Raw genomic sequence first — 17,979 nt, forward strand, 5'->3', positions numbered from 1 at the left:
AAGACAAACACATTCAGAAGCTGTATTACCAAAGATTAAAACATCAACACAGTATAAACTGTTATTTAAATAAAGACTGCATACCATATTTTTTAAAAAAGCGTTTGTATTAAGTTTCCATTTATTTTAAGCAATTTGCTGCAAGATATATAGCAGGGGTGGCCAAACTGCAGCTCGCGAGCCACATGCAGCTCTTTTACAGTTAAAGTGTGGCTCGTGAAACCCCCCACTTCTTCCCCTACCAGGCTAGGGGAAGGGGGGGACTTAGGGCTTCTACCCTGCAGTAGGGTGGTGGGGATAGGGGCTTCTGCCAGAGATGACTGGTGCCTGCTGAGAGTTGGGGGACACAATTTAAAGGTTCACTCCTCCCCCAGTAGCTTGAGTTCCTCCCCCTCCCCCTGGCATGTCCACCCTCTTACCCTCAGTGGCCACTTCCTGCAGCTCTTAGGTGTTAGCTCCGCGTGGAGAGGCAGCAGCAAACAGCTGGGAGCTTCATCGAGGGGACGCTGCTTGGAGAGGCAGCAGCATAAGCACTAGCTCTCCCTGCAGCTCCCAGCTGTTTGCCGCTGTCTCTCCCCATGTCCGAAGCTCCCAGCTTGCTGGCTCCAGCAGCTGCCATGCAGGGAGAGGGCCTGGCAGCACCATGTGACTGAGCGGGGCCAGAAAACCCTAGCAAAAATCTGGAGGGACACATGTCCCCCCTCCACACATCTTCTCTGGCTTCTGCCCAGTGGGGAGGGGTTCTTGGGGTTTCGGCCCCATGGGACGCATCTGCCAGGGCTCATGACTTCAGCAGGAGCGGGGCTGAAGTCTCAAGCCCAAGCAGGTGCCGCCGGCTCTTGAACTTCTGAATATTATTGTATGCAGCTCGGAGGGTCAGTCAATTCGGCCACCCCTGATATATAGGGCCAAGATCATCTATATTAAATTGAGCCAACAGCAGTATCTTTAGTATCTTTTTATATTTTTTAATGTAGTCACATTAATTTCTTATCTTCTCAATCACTGACTTAGCCACCTTTTCTGTTTCTCTATTCTATTTACATGCTATAGTTTGTATGTGAAGATCTTCCATGCATGCATGAATTAAATGAATGACCCAGTTTTCCAAACCACAAGGTAAGAAGCTTGTCTCGAGTTATTTCTGCTTTTAGGGAATATATAAAAGCTCTAGGACAGCTTCAATGTTCCCATCTAACTTACACTGTTCACATCATATTCATCCAACAATATATTTTTAAGAGTTCTAACGTACCCTAATACAGTATGTCATAATAAAAAAGTTGGCTGTTCATTCCTCCTGAAATATGATCACATAGCAATGGAGGATCTTTAATGCTAAACTGTGATGCTACAGCACAACAGCATCACTGTCCATTTAGCAGAAGGGAATGGAAAATTTAATATAGATGATCTTGGCCCTATATATGGGAATGGATCTTGCTTTGAGCAGGGGGTTGGACTAGATGACCTCCTGAGGTCCCTTCCAACCCTGAGATTCTATGATTCTATGACCCAAAGCTTAAGTGTCTCACTCAAAAAAAGAATTAATTTTACTCAAGAACTCTGCTTTCTCTTTATGGTCATTTCCCCAGGTATCACCTACTCAGGAAGCTGTACAGTTGTTATTGCATTTTCTTCACTTTTGATACAGGTTTGCTGAAAAATCATTACCTGGTTGATGATACTATCAGCCTCTAGGCCAGCTGTGGTACATTTTAAGGTCAACTAAGATTGTATTTAAACAACCAGCATGGCTAGAAAGTCCAAAAGATTAATTCATACCACTGTTAAAATCTCAGACCATTACAGCTCAACATGTCATCTGGCTGCTTCTGCTACTAATAGTTTTGAATGCAATATCTTAAGCAGATGTTTAATTTAACTTAGTTACTAATTAATGTTTTATCCTAGAATATCACATACTACTTCTGTGCATCAAAATGAAAATCCATAGTTCTGCAACCCAATAGTTCACAACAGTAATCACATCTCTAGTTAGGAGCCAACCATATTTCAAATAACCAGGGGAAATTTTGATTTTGCTCAATAAAGTTAATAAAAACTGAACACTTTTAGTCTTTGTTAAAATTAATGTGAGTTGACAGTGAGAAGTGTTGTTGTAGCTGTGCTGGTACCAGGATATTAGTGAGACAAAGTGGGTGAAGTAATATCTTTTATTGGACCAACTTCTGTTGGTGAAAGAGACAAGCTTTTGAGCTTACACATAGCTCTGAGTACCATCCCCAGAGCTGAAAAGCTCTGTAAGCTCAAAAGCTTGTTTCTTTCACCATCAGAAATTGGTCCAATAAAAGATATTCCCTCACCCACTTTGTCTCTCTGATAGTGAGAACACAGTTTTCCCACTATCCACCTTAAGGTAAAATTGGCTCTAAAATGCATCAAATTATACTTTCTCCCCACAGTATTTCCCTATGAATGGAAAAAAAAAATCCTGTCCACACTGAGCTGCATCAAACTGTTTCACCAGAAACTATTCATTCCAAAATTGGCACTGTGGGGTTTTAAAAACCCCTTATGGATTTGCTCAGAACCTGGGGTTCATTTTGAATTCCTCACACTTCCAGACCACAATCAAATCCTGTTTTATTTTCCTCACAACTTTTAACAAGAACGGACTTTTCTGTTCCTGCTGTCAATCCCTAAGCATATTCTTCCTTAACTACAGCAGTCACCTCCTCTCCCTTAATTTAAGGCTGGCAAAGTTTGGCCCTTTACTAGACAGTAATCTTCTTGGGACTAACAGGGACCATGGCTACCTTTGTCTTTGTATAGCACCTAGCACAATGGAATACCCTGGGCACTAGTGCAACATTGATTATCTTCACCATCACCAATCACTCAATGAAAAACGTTCAAGCCAAAATCTTTCTCAACCATTGCTTCAGCCATATCTTCCCTCTCTCCATTTGACTGACTTCTCATTATGCTGCACAGGAAGTTCAAATTTCTTTCCCTAGTTTTTAAGTCCCTACACATCTCTGATGTGGTCTCCTTTTGCCTTTTCTACTACCAAGGATGCCAACCTGACAGTGCCTTTCATCTTACACATCTGTACCTTCTTCCATTTTGTCTCTTTAGATTTGGAATATCCTTTCAAAATCTATATGTCAGGTCTTCACCCTGGCCTAACTCAAATAACTCATGAAAAAACCACTTCTGCCACATCCCCTAAAAATATGAGGATATGCATATGTATATGTATATACGTGTGAGTGTATATACACAAACAAATCAGTATGTGTGCAGTAACTGTATAACCAAATATCCATAATCATATTCTTCCATGCTCCAGTCTGTTTTATGTTATAGCCTCACTTGTCTATCAAATCATTTAGATTATAATCTCTTTGGGGGCTGGGATCTGCTTTTTCTATGAAACACCTACCACTTGCAAGGACATCACCTTGTTCATAGTGTTACACTCAGCAGAATTTACTCTGTTTACCAGGAGCAAACAGTACAGTGATAAAAGTGTTCAGTATAATAAGCAGTTTTTAGAGTGAAAAATGAAATGAGTGGAGATGCTATCAAAGCTGTTCTTTTTAATATTCACTTTAAGCAAGACACTTACTGAGTTTTTCATAATGAATTCACACAGAGCACTCCAATAAATATGCACATCACTACTGAGTCAAACTGGCAGTATCAATGCCAGCACATAATGGAGAAAGTGTACTTTTATCTTTTGTATTAGTATTTTGTAATGCTAAAATATCTTGCCACAAGTCTTTTGATTCTGAAAATAACGTTACTCTAAATATATTTTCAAACAGATATATATTGTATACATCCTCATAATGACAGAAAGGAAGTTCAGAGAGATTAATTTATTGCACACCAGAAAACATTCAACTACTCCTTGATTATGCTTCCTTAAGATTTTTTTTTTTTTTTTTTTAAATTTTCACTCTTGACATTTCCACCTGTAAGTTTCCGGTGATATCCAATTTGCATTTCATTTGAACTCCTATAGGACTTACTAATTTTGTAACCAAACTGTTCCCCCCCCCTTTTTAAGTCAACAATTTGATTCTTAATTTTCAAATGCAGACTAACATTACATTTATTTTTGTACCACTCAACCTAAAGAGATATACTGCAACAATCTGAATGCACATAGTAGTCTCTCTCATGCTATAAAGGTGAAATTCACCACTTCACCAGATTTCTCAGAAGGACCAAGGACTTTCTCACCAAAATAAAATACATTTTGGCTCTCTGAAAAACTTTTAAACAAAAGTTCTTTTATTTCTTCAACTTAATGAAATCTGGAAAAATCCCTTGTGGTTTAAATGTCTGACATCTCAATTTTGACAATTATTATGAAAGCTTTCTGCAGTCTCCATTTACAGACTAAAATAATAAAGCTTTCCTTTCAAATCAGTCATGTTAAAAATACTTGGCAAACCACTTTAAACAGGCCAGATATCAAGCCAATTTAAGACCTGTGATGATTTTTTACTCATTTTCAAATGTTTACAATGTCTAGCAGATTTCTCTCATTATTCTGTGCTATGTGATCTCACCTTTGCAAGACAGAAGCAGGCCAGCATTCTCACTCGGTAGAAACATTGCTCTTGTTCCAGTATATCAGTCAGGGCAAGTCGCGATGCTGGAGTGGGGAACTTTTCCAATGCCAAAATGGATTCTTCCTGTGCAACTACATCTCTCTCATACCGAAGCTGATATTGCCACATGAAGTCAGCTTGTTCAAATTCTACCTTCCTCAATACAGACATATCTGGATCTATTCTAATCCAGAGTAAAGGAGAATCAGCACTAAAAAAAAGACAAACAAAACATTCACAGCTTAAAACACTGTAAACCTGCAATAGTAAATAAAAAAGATGTCTCAGCTAATTGTAAATTAACAAAAAAAAGGCTAAACCACTGTTAAATATGCTAAACAGATAGCCATATGACAGACAACAGCAAAATAAGTAATAGACTTGATGTGTTTAACTCTCTTTCCTCAGAGACTGTGGCCTGGTCTACACTACGCGTTTAAACCGGTTTTAGGAGCGTAAAACCGATTTAACGCCACAACTGTCCACACTAAGAGGCCCTTTATATCGGTATAAAGGGCTCTTTAAACCGGTTTCTGTACTCCTCCCTAACGAGAGGAGTAGGGCTAATATCGGTATTACCATATCGGATTGGGGTTAGTGTGGCCGCAGATCGACGGTATTGGCCTCCGGGCGGTATCCCACAGTGCACCACTGACCGCTCTGTACAGCAATCTGAACTCGGATGCAGTGGCCAGGTAGACAGGAAAAGCCCCGCGAACTTTCGAATATTTCCTGTTTGCCCAGCGTGGAGCTCTGATCAGCACGGGTGGTGATGCAGTTAAAAATCAAAATAAAGAAAGAGCTCCCGCATGGACAATGCGGACGTGATCGCTGTAAGGGCAGGCAAATCTGTTCTATCAGCGCTCCGTTACAGAAGACGAAATTCAAAATCATTTTTTAAATATCTCCAGACAGATGCCATAGCAGGGACTCAGCGCACTGCTGCGTGACAAGCGTAACGGAAAGCCAAAGAATCAAATGGATGCTCATGGACTGGAGGACTCAAGCTATCCCACAGTTCCTGCAGTCTCTGAAAAGCATTTGCATTCTTGGCTGAGCTCCAAATGCTTCTAGGGTCAAAAGCAGTGTCCGCGGTGGGTCAGGGCATAGCTCGGCAATTTACGCACCCCCCCACCCACCCCCAGAAGTGAAAGGGAAAACAATCCTCTCTTGACTCTTTTACATGTCACCCTATCTTTACTGAATGCTGCAGATAGACGCGATGGTGCAGCACTCAACACCAACATCCTTGCTCCCCCCACGCTATGGCTGGCTGATGGTACAAAATGACTGGTATCTGTCCTTGCCATCAGCCTATTGGCACATGGGGCAGTGCAAAAGGACTGGTAACCATGATGACCAGCATCTGTTAGGTCGATCAAGGGTGCCTGGTCCTAATTTTTCCTGGTAGATGGTGCAGTATGGCTGATAACCATTGTCGTCATAGCAACAGGGGGCTGAGCTCCATCAGCCCCCACCCTTCATGTGTAAAGAAAAGATTCAAGTGCCCCTGAACTAGCAGAGGGATGCTGGGCTCCTCTCCTACACACTCCTTACTGTCCTGTCTGGACTATCATAGCAGCTGGAGGCTGCCTTCCACTCATATCTCACTAACAAGTCACTGTGTCTTATTCCTGCATTCTTTATTACTTCATCACACAAGTGGGGGGACAATGCTATGGTAGCCCAGGAAGGCTGAGGGAAGAACGGAATCAACAGGTGGGGTTGTTGCAGGAGCACCCAATGTGAATAGAATACAGCTCATAATTTCTGCAGGATCTGACACAGAGCAGCTGTGCTCTCTGGTTCTCTGATACAGTGGTTCTCTAGTACACTTGCCCATATTCTAGGCAGGACTGATTCTATTTTTAGATACCAAAAAGGAGGGATTGACTCAGGAGTCATTCCCAATTTTGTTTTTGCGCCTGGCTAAGAGCAGCCAGGGGCACTTATGACAGCAGCAAATGGAACAGTGCAAAAGGACTGGTAGCCACGATCATCTTATTACCAATTTATGGATTGGTAGATGGTACAGTATGGCTGATAACCATCTCTGCTGTCATGCAAAAGCAAAAGCATGCTGCTGTGTAGCGCTGCTGAATCGCCTCTGTCAGCGATTCAGCACACATACGGTGACAGTCACAAAAGGCAAAACAGGCTCCATGATTGCCATGCTATGGCATCTGCCAGGGCAATCCAGGGAAAAAAGGTGCGAAATGCTTGTCTGCCGTTGCTTTCCAAGAGGAAGGAGTGAATGACGACATTTACCCAGAACCACCCGCGACAATGATTTTTGCCCCATCAGGCACTGGGATCTCAACCCGGAAATGCCAAGGGGCGGGGGAGGCTGCGGGAACTATGGGATAGCTACGGGATAGCTACCCACAGTGCAACGCTCCAGAAATCGACGCTAGCCTCGGACCATGGACGCACACCACCGATTTAATGTGTTTAGTGTGGCCACGCGCACTCGATTTTATAAAATCTGTTTTACAAAACCGGTTTATGCAAATTCGGAATAGTCCCGTAGTGTAGACGTACCCTGTATCTGGCATGGTTGAACAATGCTTAGACTACCCAAAAGATGGCCAATTTGAGACAATTGCGTTGATGGTTTTTAACATGTGGTGAGCTATCATGGTGGAAACTGACAAGGCTCACCAGCTCATTTCACATATACCTAATAGTTATTAGAAGATCCAAGTTACAAGTACAGGCAAAAAAAAGGCCTCTGTTCCAAGAAGCTTATCATGTAAAAGTCAATAACACAGCAAGATGATGACACTCGATAAGCAATGGACAGGGAGAGGGCACAGGAGGAGGAGGAGGAGGAGGAGGAGGAGAAGGAGAGTTATCAATAATGAACATAAGCATATCTCATGCTCTTAATGTATGCATCTTGATATGAAAGAATAACCAAAAGAAGGAAGTTTTAAGAGGGATTTAAGAGAAAGAAAGCTTGTATGATATACACAGACAAGGAAGGTGTTCTAGGCATATGGGGGAGATATGGAGAAAAAATGCAGTCACTTGTGAGAAAAGGAGACCACGAGTACAAAAGAGAGAACTGGCAAAACTTCTGGGGGGAGGGAAAGCAGTGGCACTGAGAGGTAAAGTAGCTTGCCCAAGCACACACAGTGGTACGGGCTCCGAAGTCCCTGTGCAGGGCCCTAGCCCCTTGACCATAAATGACCAGTACCACTTACAGTTAATTGTGGTCATTTCTTCTTTTGTACATGATACTTGCACTATTTGTCAAATTATTTCTGTGTATTAATATGTAGAAATTATTCATTAAAAAATTCACCAATGAAAATGTCCTCTATAGATTTACATTACTAGATCACATGTTCATAAATGAGGCTTAATATATCAGATTATTTTACCCCTAATTCTCTTGAAGAGAAACAGGCAAGATGCCCTTCTTCATGGAGGTGATGACAATGCCTACCAATAATGGACCACTGGCCTTCATCAGCACTGGAGTACATGAAAGCTGCCAACACCTTCACCAGTTCAGAGAGCAACACCAGTTCAAACTCACAGAGAGAACAGTGGGCATTTGTTCACAGCAAGAACTGACCCTGCTTCCTTGGAGCAAGATAGTTCCAAATGAATTAATACAAGAATTTATAAATATACTTTTAGCATATAGGTCTCAGTACAAAACACTTGTATACAATTAATTTGCAATCAAGATGGATTGAGTATAAATGAATCCCAAATAGGGTGACCAGATGTCCCGATTTTATAGGGACAGTCTCGATTTTTGGGTCTTTTTCTTATATAGGCTCTTATTACCCCCCACCCCCATCCCGATTTTTCACATTTGCTGTCTGGTCACCCTAATCCCAGATTTCAGGAACTCATCTAAAATGGATCCATCCATCCAGGTACTTACATGGCATTCACTGAGCTCCATCAAATATTTCCCTAAATTTAATGCAAGGGCAACAAATTCTGTTTGTTGCAAAACTAAAATTGCAATGAACACTTCTGTATTAATTACGTGTTTAAATTTTATTTTTAAACTAACCTTAGAGATATGATTAGAAATGCACAAGAATGAACATCTTCATTTATTCCAACACATTATCATGCCCAGTTTGAGCTTTCTCCAAAAACGGCTCATATTACTCTACGCATTTATAGTACAATAATCAGAATTTCCTAAACTATCCCCAACTAGGAAAATAAAACCTCAGATATTGAAAAACCATGGCAAATATAAAAATGACGGATTACAGGAATAAACAGCAATTATGAATTGAAAGATAAATATCATCACCCAAAACCTTAAAACATGCCTAAGGCAAATATTAATACTACTAAGGGAATTATATATAAGCATGGAGGAGACAATGTCCCTTTGTCTTCAACAAACCAACTTACTCCATTGCAGAAAGATCCATGTCCACCTCTTCTCCATTCATTAACGGAATCTTTTTTTTCTTATTTCTGTGTTTTAAAAAAGTAATACAATTTAAGCTATACCTTCAAAATGAAGAATATAACCATCAGATAACTATACTGACTCTCTCTCTCTATATATATATAACATATAACATGTTTAAATCAGGATTAAGTGTAATATGTGATCACTATGAATACTGAGATAAAGTACACATATCTATTAAAAACACCATGATGTTATAGCAGGGGTTTTCAAACTTCATTGCACCACTACTCTCTTCTGACAACACAGTTAATCCATGACCCCAGGGGATAGGGAGGAACAGAGTCCGAGCCCTGCTGCCCTGGTGGGAGGAGAAGGGGGCGCAGCCCGAGCACCATCACGTTGGATGGGGGAAGATGAGACCGGAGCCCCAGCCCCACTGGCCTGGGTGGGGGGGAGCTCAGGCTTCAGCCCTGGGTCCTTGCAAGTCTAATGCTGGCCCTAGCAATCCCATTAAAATAGGGCTAAGACCCACTTTGGGATCCCGACTCACAGTTTGAGAACCACTGTGTTATGGGTTTATATTTTAGTCTTGCTGAAGTCCTCTCTGCCTGTGGTCCTGACAACATCCCATCAGTGATGCCACTTCCATGAAGAAGTATTGTAGCTTTATTAAAATTTCTCATTGTGTATTTTGATTTTTTATGTTTTGCTGAAGGTGGGGGTAACATCATGGTGTTCATATTCATGTTGGTAGTTTTTGTAAAGCTCCAGAATAAATGATTTTAGGGAATGGTCTGTTTTTAGGTACTTAATTCCACTTCACTCCCACTCGGACTCATTTAAGATCCTGCAAACCCTTACTCACAAACTTGAAGCCCATGAGGAGACCCACTGTCTTAAACAAGATTACAGTACTTACATGTTTAAAACTAAGTACACACACACATATCTTTGCAAAGTTGAGGCTGAAGTGATTTAAAAAAAATCTTTTTAGGAGACTGAGACAATCTGAATAGGGAGGTATTTGGTTTGTTTTACTCATAAGTTTAATCAGTACAGTCTTGGTATTTGTAGGGAAGGGGAAAATATGATATTTTTTAATCCAGTTGCCTGATTTGAGTTATTTCTTGTTGTTTCTGGTCTTCTTTCTTGGCGAGATTTCCCATTCAAAGGCATTTCTCCTTGAGCAATTCATAAAGGAATTAAAATTTACTAAAAACTATTCCATATTACACAAACAAGTTTCTGTTTAGATTTTTACAAGGCCTAGGAACTTTATGAACAACTGGAAATTTGTTAAGTCTTAGTATCTGATTACCTGTGAATGTAGTGCTAATAACTGATTCTGCTTTTTCCTCTGAATTTTCTCTCTTATACATTGTAGGTATGTCTGATAATTATATTATAACATTATTATTGCCTTCATTTTCAATAAGCATGATAATATGGAACATGTGCATGAAGCCAATACGGCTGATAGAAATGAGCATCTAGAGATGAAAATTACCACAGCTGAGGTAGAAGAAGAATTCAAGGAACTTAATGCACTTAAGTAGGGGGGAATGAGCAATTTCCATACCAGAATACTTAAAGAACTGGCAGATGAGATTGCTAGTCCAGTAGCAAGGACTTTAATACATCTACCTATGCCTGGAGAAAGATAATGTTGTACCTATATTTCAAAAAAAGGGGAAAAAGGTGATACCGGCAATTACAGACCAGTTAGTCTGACCTCACTACTATGCAATTATTCTTTCCTTCACAATTAGAACAAATTGTGAAGGAAAGAATAATTAAATTCATGGAGGTAAAGGGATGCAATTCAACATGGGTTTACCATGCCAGGCTAACCTACTTTCAGAAACTAACCATTTAGATTAGGGAAGTCCAGTAAATCTAACATACTTGGACTTCAGTAAAGCATTTGACACGGTGCCACATGGGAAATTATTAGTAAAATTAGAGACGATGAGGATCAGGTACTAGAACTACCAAGTGAATAAGGAACTGACTAAAGGAAAAAAGGCAAATGGCTGTACTGAAAGGTGAATTATTGGATTTGAGGGAGGTTACTAGTGGAGTTACTCAAACATAGGTCTTAGGACCAATCTTATTCAATATTTTTATTAATGGCCTAGGCACAAAAAGTAGGAGTGTGCTAATAAAATTTTGCTGATGATACAAAGTTGGGAGGCAATCTCAATAAAAAAGAGGATCGGAATATTACAGAAGAGCCAGATAACTTGGAATACTGGAGTGACAGAAATGAGATGAAATTCAATAGCACAAAGTTCAAGGTCATGCACTAAGGGTCTAATAATAAGAATTTCTGGGGCTCATAAGTTGGAAGTGATAGAGGAGAAAAGAGATCTGGACATGTGGGTTCTTCGCAGGATGACTATGAGCCACCAAAGTGACACAGCTGTGAAAAAGGCAAATATGATTCTAAGCTACATCAGGCAAGGCATTTCCTGTAGAAATAGAGAAGTATTAATGCCATTGTACACAGCACTGAGACCTCTTGGAATACTGTGTACAAGAGTAATGAATTTAAACTGGAACAGGCGCAGAGAAGAGCAACTAAGCTGATCAGGGGAATGAAATGCCTATCTTGTGAGAGGAGATTGGAAAAGCTTGGCTTGTTTAGTCTAACAAAAAGAAGGCTGAGAAAAGATATGATTGCTCTCTATATAGGGGGAGTAAATGCCAGGGAGGATATTTACCAAAGAGCTATTTAAGCTAAAGGACAATGTTGGCACAAGAACAAATGGGTATAAACTGGTCATGAACAAATTCAGACTTGAAATTAGGTTTCTAACCATCAGAGGTGAGGTTCTGGAACAGCCTCCTAATAAGAGTTGTAGGGGCAAACAACTTAATTAGGTTTAAGAGGGAGCTGAACAAATTTATGAATGTGATTGTATGATGGGGTTGTTTGTGCTGGAAGGGGGCAGGGCTTGGCAGCCATAGGGCTCACTTCTGGTTTTCGTCTTATTTTCCTAAAACATCATGCTTCATGGTTTCAGCTAGCCACCTACAGGGGTCAGAAAGGGATGTCCCCCCACTGGAATAAATTCTGGGTTGTTCTTTTTAATCTTCTTCCTTTGAAGAATCAATGATGGCCATGGCTGGAGACGGGACATTGGATGGGGTAGGCCATGGCTCTGAGGTGGCACTGAGCAGTCTCTCTCTCAGGTGCTTGACTGGCTGGTTCTTGCTCACATGCTCAGGGTTTAACTGATCACCATATGTCGGGTTGGGAAAGAACTTTCACTGGCAGTGACCTTTGGGATTTTTCACTTTCCGCATGTGTGTGCAGATCACTTGCCAGGATTATCTTGGTATATCTCACTTAATCATTTCCCTGCCACTAAGAAGGCCTCAGGCATTAGTGCACCTTGGACCTTCCTGACCTCTGCCTGTGGTACATAACAGTATAGTCTTCTGTGGGCTGTAATATTTTGGTCTAATTTCAGTTACTGAGTTAATTGGTGCTGGTTGCTGTAGGTGTCCTGTAATATACAGATAGTCAGACTAAATGATCTGGTGGTCCCTTCTGGCCTATGACTCTATTATCACAAAACTGGTAAATTATACAGGAAGATTATCAACATTTACAAAAAGAAGTATTAAAAGATTTAGATTTGACATTTCCCATTAATTGCACTGGACATTATTATACATACATTCTATAAATATCTGCGTTCTGTAGTTCTAATTCTTACCTCCTGCTTTTGGAATGGCAAGGTATATCATGTTTAAGACTGTTTTCTTCTATCTGCAATGTATGGTTGAAAGATCCATCAAGTTCTTGCACTGTCACTTTAAGAGGACCCTGAAGAAAATTAAGATACTTTCATCATTATTAGTGTAATAAAAACGAATTTGTCTAATATAAATATAAGCCTAATGTTTATAAATGTGTGTACAGACATAAATGCACATCAACCGTGTTGTAAACAAACTATGGAAAATGGACCTTACCACATATTTCTGGGTCCCAGGAGAAGTGTAGTCTTGCTTTATTTCCAATTCCAATACATTTCGTTTTCTATTAAATGCAAAACTGCCATAAAATTTTACCACACCACTCTGATCCCTAATAAATTGTATAGGAATTTTGAGGGACAAGGGATAGTGTTTATAAATAAAAACAACATTTATAAGGTTTACATTCTCACATTTTGCACTAGATTTGTATTTGACTGTCATAGCACAAAAAGGTTCAAAGAAAAATGGAGAGAGAAAAATATTTTGAGTTCCCTTCAGTCGCATCAATGGGAGACAAAAGCCGTGTGCAAAGGGAGCACTTCAGGAATATTTTTTAAAATAGTCTTATTGAAGATTTTTATATGCTGGTAGAGAAAACAAGATTACAGAAAGTTCAACAAAAACAACTGTAGACAGAATGCCTAGTACTGTGAAGTGCAGTAAATTTTTTCCACTGAAAATAAAAACAAGTCATAATGAAAAGCTGTATTATTTCACACCATGTTCCACAGGTGTCCTTGCGCACTTCCTCTAGCACAGAGGTCCCCAAACTGTGGGGCACCCCCCACCCAAGGGGCATGGAGGAATGCATGGAGGGCACAGTGGGGCCCAGGCCAGCCCTCACAGGGGGTGGGGAGGGAGCGCCACCCAGCCCCTCCCCACCCCCAGCTCTGTTCTGGTCCTGGCCCCAGCTGCATCCCCGGCTCCCATCCCCTCACCCGTCCCTGTCCCCAGCCTTGGCGCGGCTCCGCTCCTGGGCCCACGGCAGTCCCTTGCCTTAGCCACTGGCCACGGCTCCGTTTCTGGCCCGGGGAGCTGCACCTGGCCACAGGCCTGGCTGCTGGCCCCCATCGCAGCCCAGCTGCAGCTCTGCTCTCGCCCCTGCCCCCAGCCTTGGCCCCTGGCCGCGGCCCCGCTTCCGGCCTCAGACCCACCCCCAGCTGAGGCCCCAGCCTCAGCCCTCTGACCATGTACCCCTCCCCACCCCGAGCCGTGGACCCACTCCCGGCCCCAGGAGAATGGGGGGGCACAGAGTGGGGCAAAGGGGGGTGTGACCCTCAAAAGTTTGGGGACCGCTGTTCTAGCAGTACAGGGTCTCTCTTCAGGGAGGCCAGACTCTTAATTTAAGCACCACCAGTAAGTATGTTAGTTTTTTTTGTATGTTTTGGCTAAGTGAAACTCAGAGAAATATGACCAGAGATTAGAGTTTACTGTTTTCTAACCAGATTTCACATAAAACATCTATTTTCTAGAAGCTTTTCAATCTGGGTCATTATGGTAGTTTTCTTGGGTTTGTCACCTTCAATAAAACTGAAAACGAATAGTAATCTCCACCAGTTTTGTATTTCAAGCAGCTACTGGTTTAACCATTTCTGTGAATAGTTTTAGTTTGTGTGACAATTATTGCCTTATTTTATTCACAACTGAAATGGAACAGAGTTCTCACTGAAGTGCAGTATTTTCATCTAACAATAATGTGGCTAAAGCACAGAGGACACCAAATCAAATAATCCTGAAGAGTTATGGATCAATTAAGTTCTCTTTTAGTCCTGTTCTCTCAGGAATGTCTCTTTCAAAGGCCTGGTCTACACTACGCGTTTAAACCGAATTTAGAAGCATTAAACCAATTTAACCCTGCGTCCGTCCACACAACGAGGCCCTTTATATCGATATAAAGGGCTCTTTAAACCGATTTCTGTACTCCTCCCCGATGAGAGGAGTAGCGCTGAAATCGGTATTGCCATGTCGGATTAGGGTTACTGTGGCCACAATTCGACGGTATCGGCCTCCGGGCGGTATCCCACAGTGCACCATTGTGACCGCTCTGGAAAGCAATCTGAACTCGGATGCACTGGCCAGGTAGACAGGAAAAGCCCCATGAACTTCTGAATTTCATTTCCTGTTTGCCCAGCGTGGAGCTCTGATCAGCACGGGTGGCGACGCAGTCCCAAATCCAAAAAGAGCTCCAGCATGGACCGTATGGGAGATACTGGATCTGATCGCTGTATGGGGAGACAAATCTGTTCTATCAGAGCTCCATTACAGAAGATGAAATGACAAAGCATTTGAAAAAATCTCCAGGCTATGATAGACAGAGGCCACAGCACAGTGCTGTGTGACAAGCGTAACAGAAAGCCAAAGAATCAAATGGACGCTCATGGAGGGAGGGAGAGGGTACTGAGGACTCCAGCTATCCCACAGTCCCTGCAGTCTCCGAAAAGCATTTGCATTCTTGGCTGAGCTCCCAATGCCTGAAGGGTCAAAAACATTTTCCCGGGTGTTTCAGGGTATATGTTGTCAATTTACACCCTTCCCCCCCGAAAGAAAAGGGGAAAAAAACGTTTCTCGCCTTTTTTCAATGTCACCCTATGTCTACTGCATGCTGCTGGTAGACAGGGTGCTGCAGCGCTGAACACCAGCATCCCCTTCCCGGTGGCAGACGGTACAATATGACTGCTATCCATTGTCATCATCAGCCCGTGAGTGCTCCTGGCTGGCCTCGGTGAGGTCGGCCAGGGGCACCTGGGTAAAAATGGGAATGACTCCCAGTCATTCCCTGCAGATGGTACAGAACGGCTGGTAACCGTCTTCATCATAGCAACTGGAGGCTGAGCTCCATCAGCCCCCCCCTACCCCTTTCATGTCTAAAGAAAAGATTCTGTACTGCCTGGACTATCATAGCAGCTAGAGGCTTCCTCCCCCCATTTTATCTCACTAAAAAGTCAGTGTTTCTTATTCCTGCATTCTTTATTACTTCATCACACAAATGGGGGGACACTGCCACGGTAGCCCAGGAGGGTTGGGGGAGGAGGGAAGCAATGGGTGGGGTTGTTGCAGGGGCACCCCCTCGAATGGCATGCAGTTCATCATTCCTGCAGGATATCCGGGGCTCTGACACGGAGCGGCTGTGCTCTCTGGTTCTCTAGTACACTTGCCCCATATTCTAGACAGGACTGACTCTATTTTTAGACAAAACATAAAGAAGGGAATGACCCGGGGAGTCATGCGCCCCCGGCTGACCTCAGTGAGGCCAGCCAGGAGCACCCATGACAGCAGCAGACGGTACAGAACGACTGATAACCGTCATCTCATCACCAATTTACAATGGCATGGCAGATGGTGCAATAGGGATGGTAACCGTCTCTGCTACCTTGCAAAGGCAAATGAATGCTGCTGTGTAGCACTGCAGTACCGTGTCTGTCAGCAGCATCCAGTACACATACGGTGACAGTGACAAAAGGCAAAATGGGCTCCATGGTTGCCATGCTATGGCATCTGCCAGGGCAATCCAGGGAAAAAAGGCGCAAAATGATTGTCTGCTGTTGCTTTCACGGAGGAAGGATTGAGTGATGATATTTACCCAGAATCACCCGCGACACTGTTTTTGCCCCCATCATGCATTGGGATCTCAACCCAGAATTCCAATGGGTGGGGGAGACTGCGGGAACTATGGGATAGCTACGGGATAGCTACCCACAGTGCAACGCTCCGGAAATCGACGCTAGCCTCGGTACATGGACGCACACTGCCGAATTAATGTGCTTACTGTGGCCGTGTGCACTCGACTTTATACAATCTGTTTTACAAAACCGGTTTATGTAAAATCGGCATAATCCCATAGTGTAGACATACCTAAAGTTACCCTGTTACTAGCTTGTTACCAGCTTTACCCACTTTATAAAAAAAATCACGTTCATGGAATTCTTCACTGATTACTAGTATTTTTGCATAGCTAGGTATGGAAAGAATAATTAATAAATTAGATGATTCCTTACCAGGCCCCATGAAAAAAAATGGATGCGTGTTTATCCATTGTGAAATATTTCACTCCAGAAATGTGGTACATTCTAAAATTTCTTTGGTGCACATTGATTTTTATGTATTGTTCTAGTATTGTGGAATAGTAATCTTGCTTTCAGGCCTTTTTACATACTAAGAGTTATATAAAATATTACTTATGGGAAAAGTCAGAACAAATGAATAATCCTCTACATACATGAATAAAATTGAGTTTTGTTTTCTCTATTGAAACAGTACAACCATATGGCATATGTGATCCCCTTACACTTAACAATCTGTCCCAATTTGCATTTAGATTAGACACTCTGGTTACCATCCCCAAACCTGAAGAAGAGCTCTGTGAAGCTTACAGCTTTGTCCCTTCCACCAACAGAAGTTGGGCCAATAAAGATATTACCTCAACTACCTTGTCCCTCTGATTTTGCTGCAGCCATAAAATGTTCATTTAAAATACCAGTGAAAATAGATAAAACAATTTATTTTTAAATTTCTGCTAGTATTAGGGCTCACATTGATCTAAAAAAATGTACTGTTACTATCAGTCTGCTACCCCAGGTAATTTATGCTACAGTGATTTACTAGAAATCACATCTGAAAATGCACCAGACTATAGCATTTTCCATGTCAGACTTTAGCATATTTCTAATGTCAGTGTCCCCTGGATCTCTGTAGTATAGTTTGACCTTTAATTCCATGAGAGTGCTTGAGCTTCTTTATAGTAATTTCACTACTGGTAAAACTGACAAATACTGCAACTCCTTCCAGTCTTGAAAAGCAAAGAGCACCCAGAAAAAGCCAGCGTACTGTAAGTCACTATGAAAGGAATTTGAATAGGTAGTTTGTTCCTATTTTTAATATGAATCCCTTTGTTTCTAACTCTGTTAAAAATTTAGGCATTTCATATTTTCCTGCACATTCCTTTAATAGTGCCAACGAAAAGCTACATTTCTTCTCCACTTTAACAATTCAGAACTAGAATGAAAAGGATACACCCACTGCTTTATTAAAGGCTGGATGTCTTTGCCAGAGACATTAGAGATGGATTTCAAAAATCCAGACGTGGAAACCAACATCTGACTCCACATGTGAGACTGGAACTTCTGAGACGAGGCAGTGCTGGCCAGACTCAACAGTTTGTTGAAAACCTAAAATGATAGAAAAATTAATTTTACATTTTGAATACTGAATTATCTGAGT

General features: G+C 41.7%; 1 protein-coding gene across 7 annotated transcripts in view; it reads right to left on the bottom strand.

Annotated features, from left to right (window-relative positions):
* The window catches only part of TAF2 (TATA-box binding protein associated factor 2), a 103,826-nt gene that overhangs the window by 39,867 nt on the left and 45,980 nt on the right, over positions 1 to 17,979 (bottom strand). For all 7 annotated transcript variants that reach the window (XM_039521548.1, XM_039521551.1, XM_039521547.1 and 4 more), the window contains 5 exons: positions 17,773 to 17,927; positions 12,976 to 13,090; positions 12,717 to 12,826; positions 8,985 to 9,050; positions 4,551 to 4,803 (listed from right to left, as the gene is read on the bottom strand). In XM_039521548.1, the coding sequence (XP_039377482.1) occupies positions 4,551 to 4,803; positions 8,985 to 9,050; positions 12,717 to 12,826; positions 12,976 to 13,090; positions 17,773 to 17,927 (699 nt within the window). The remainder of the gene's footprint in view (positions 1 to 4,550; positions 4,804 to 8,984; positions 9,051 to 12,716; positions 12,827 to 12,975; positions 13,091 to 17,772; positions 17,928 to 17,979) is intronic.

Source organism: Mauremys reevesii, linkage group 2, assembly GCF_016161935.1.
Source record: "Mauremys reevesii isolate NIE-2019 linkage group 2, ASM1616193v1, whole genome shotgun sequence".
Lineage (NCBI taxonomy): Eukaryota > Metazoa > Chordata > Testudines > Geoemydidae > Mauremys > Mauremys reevesii.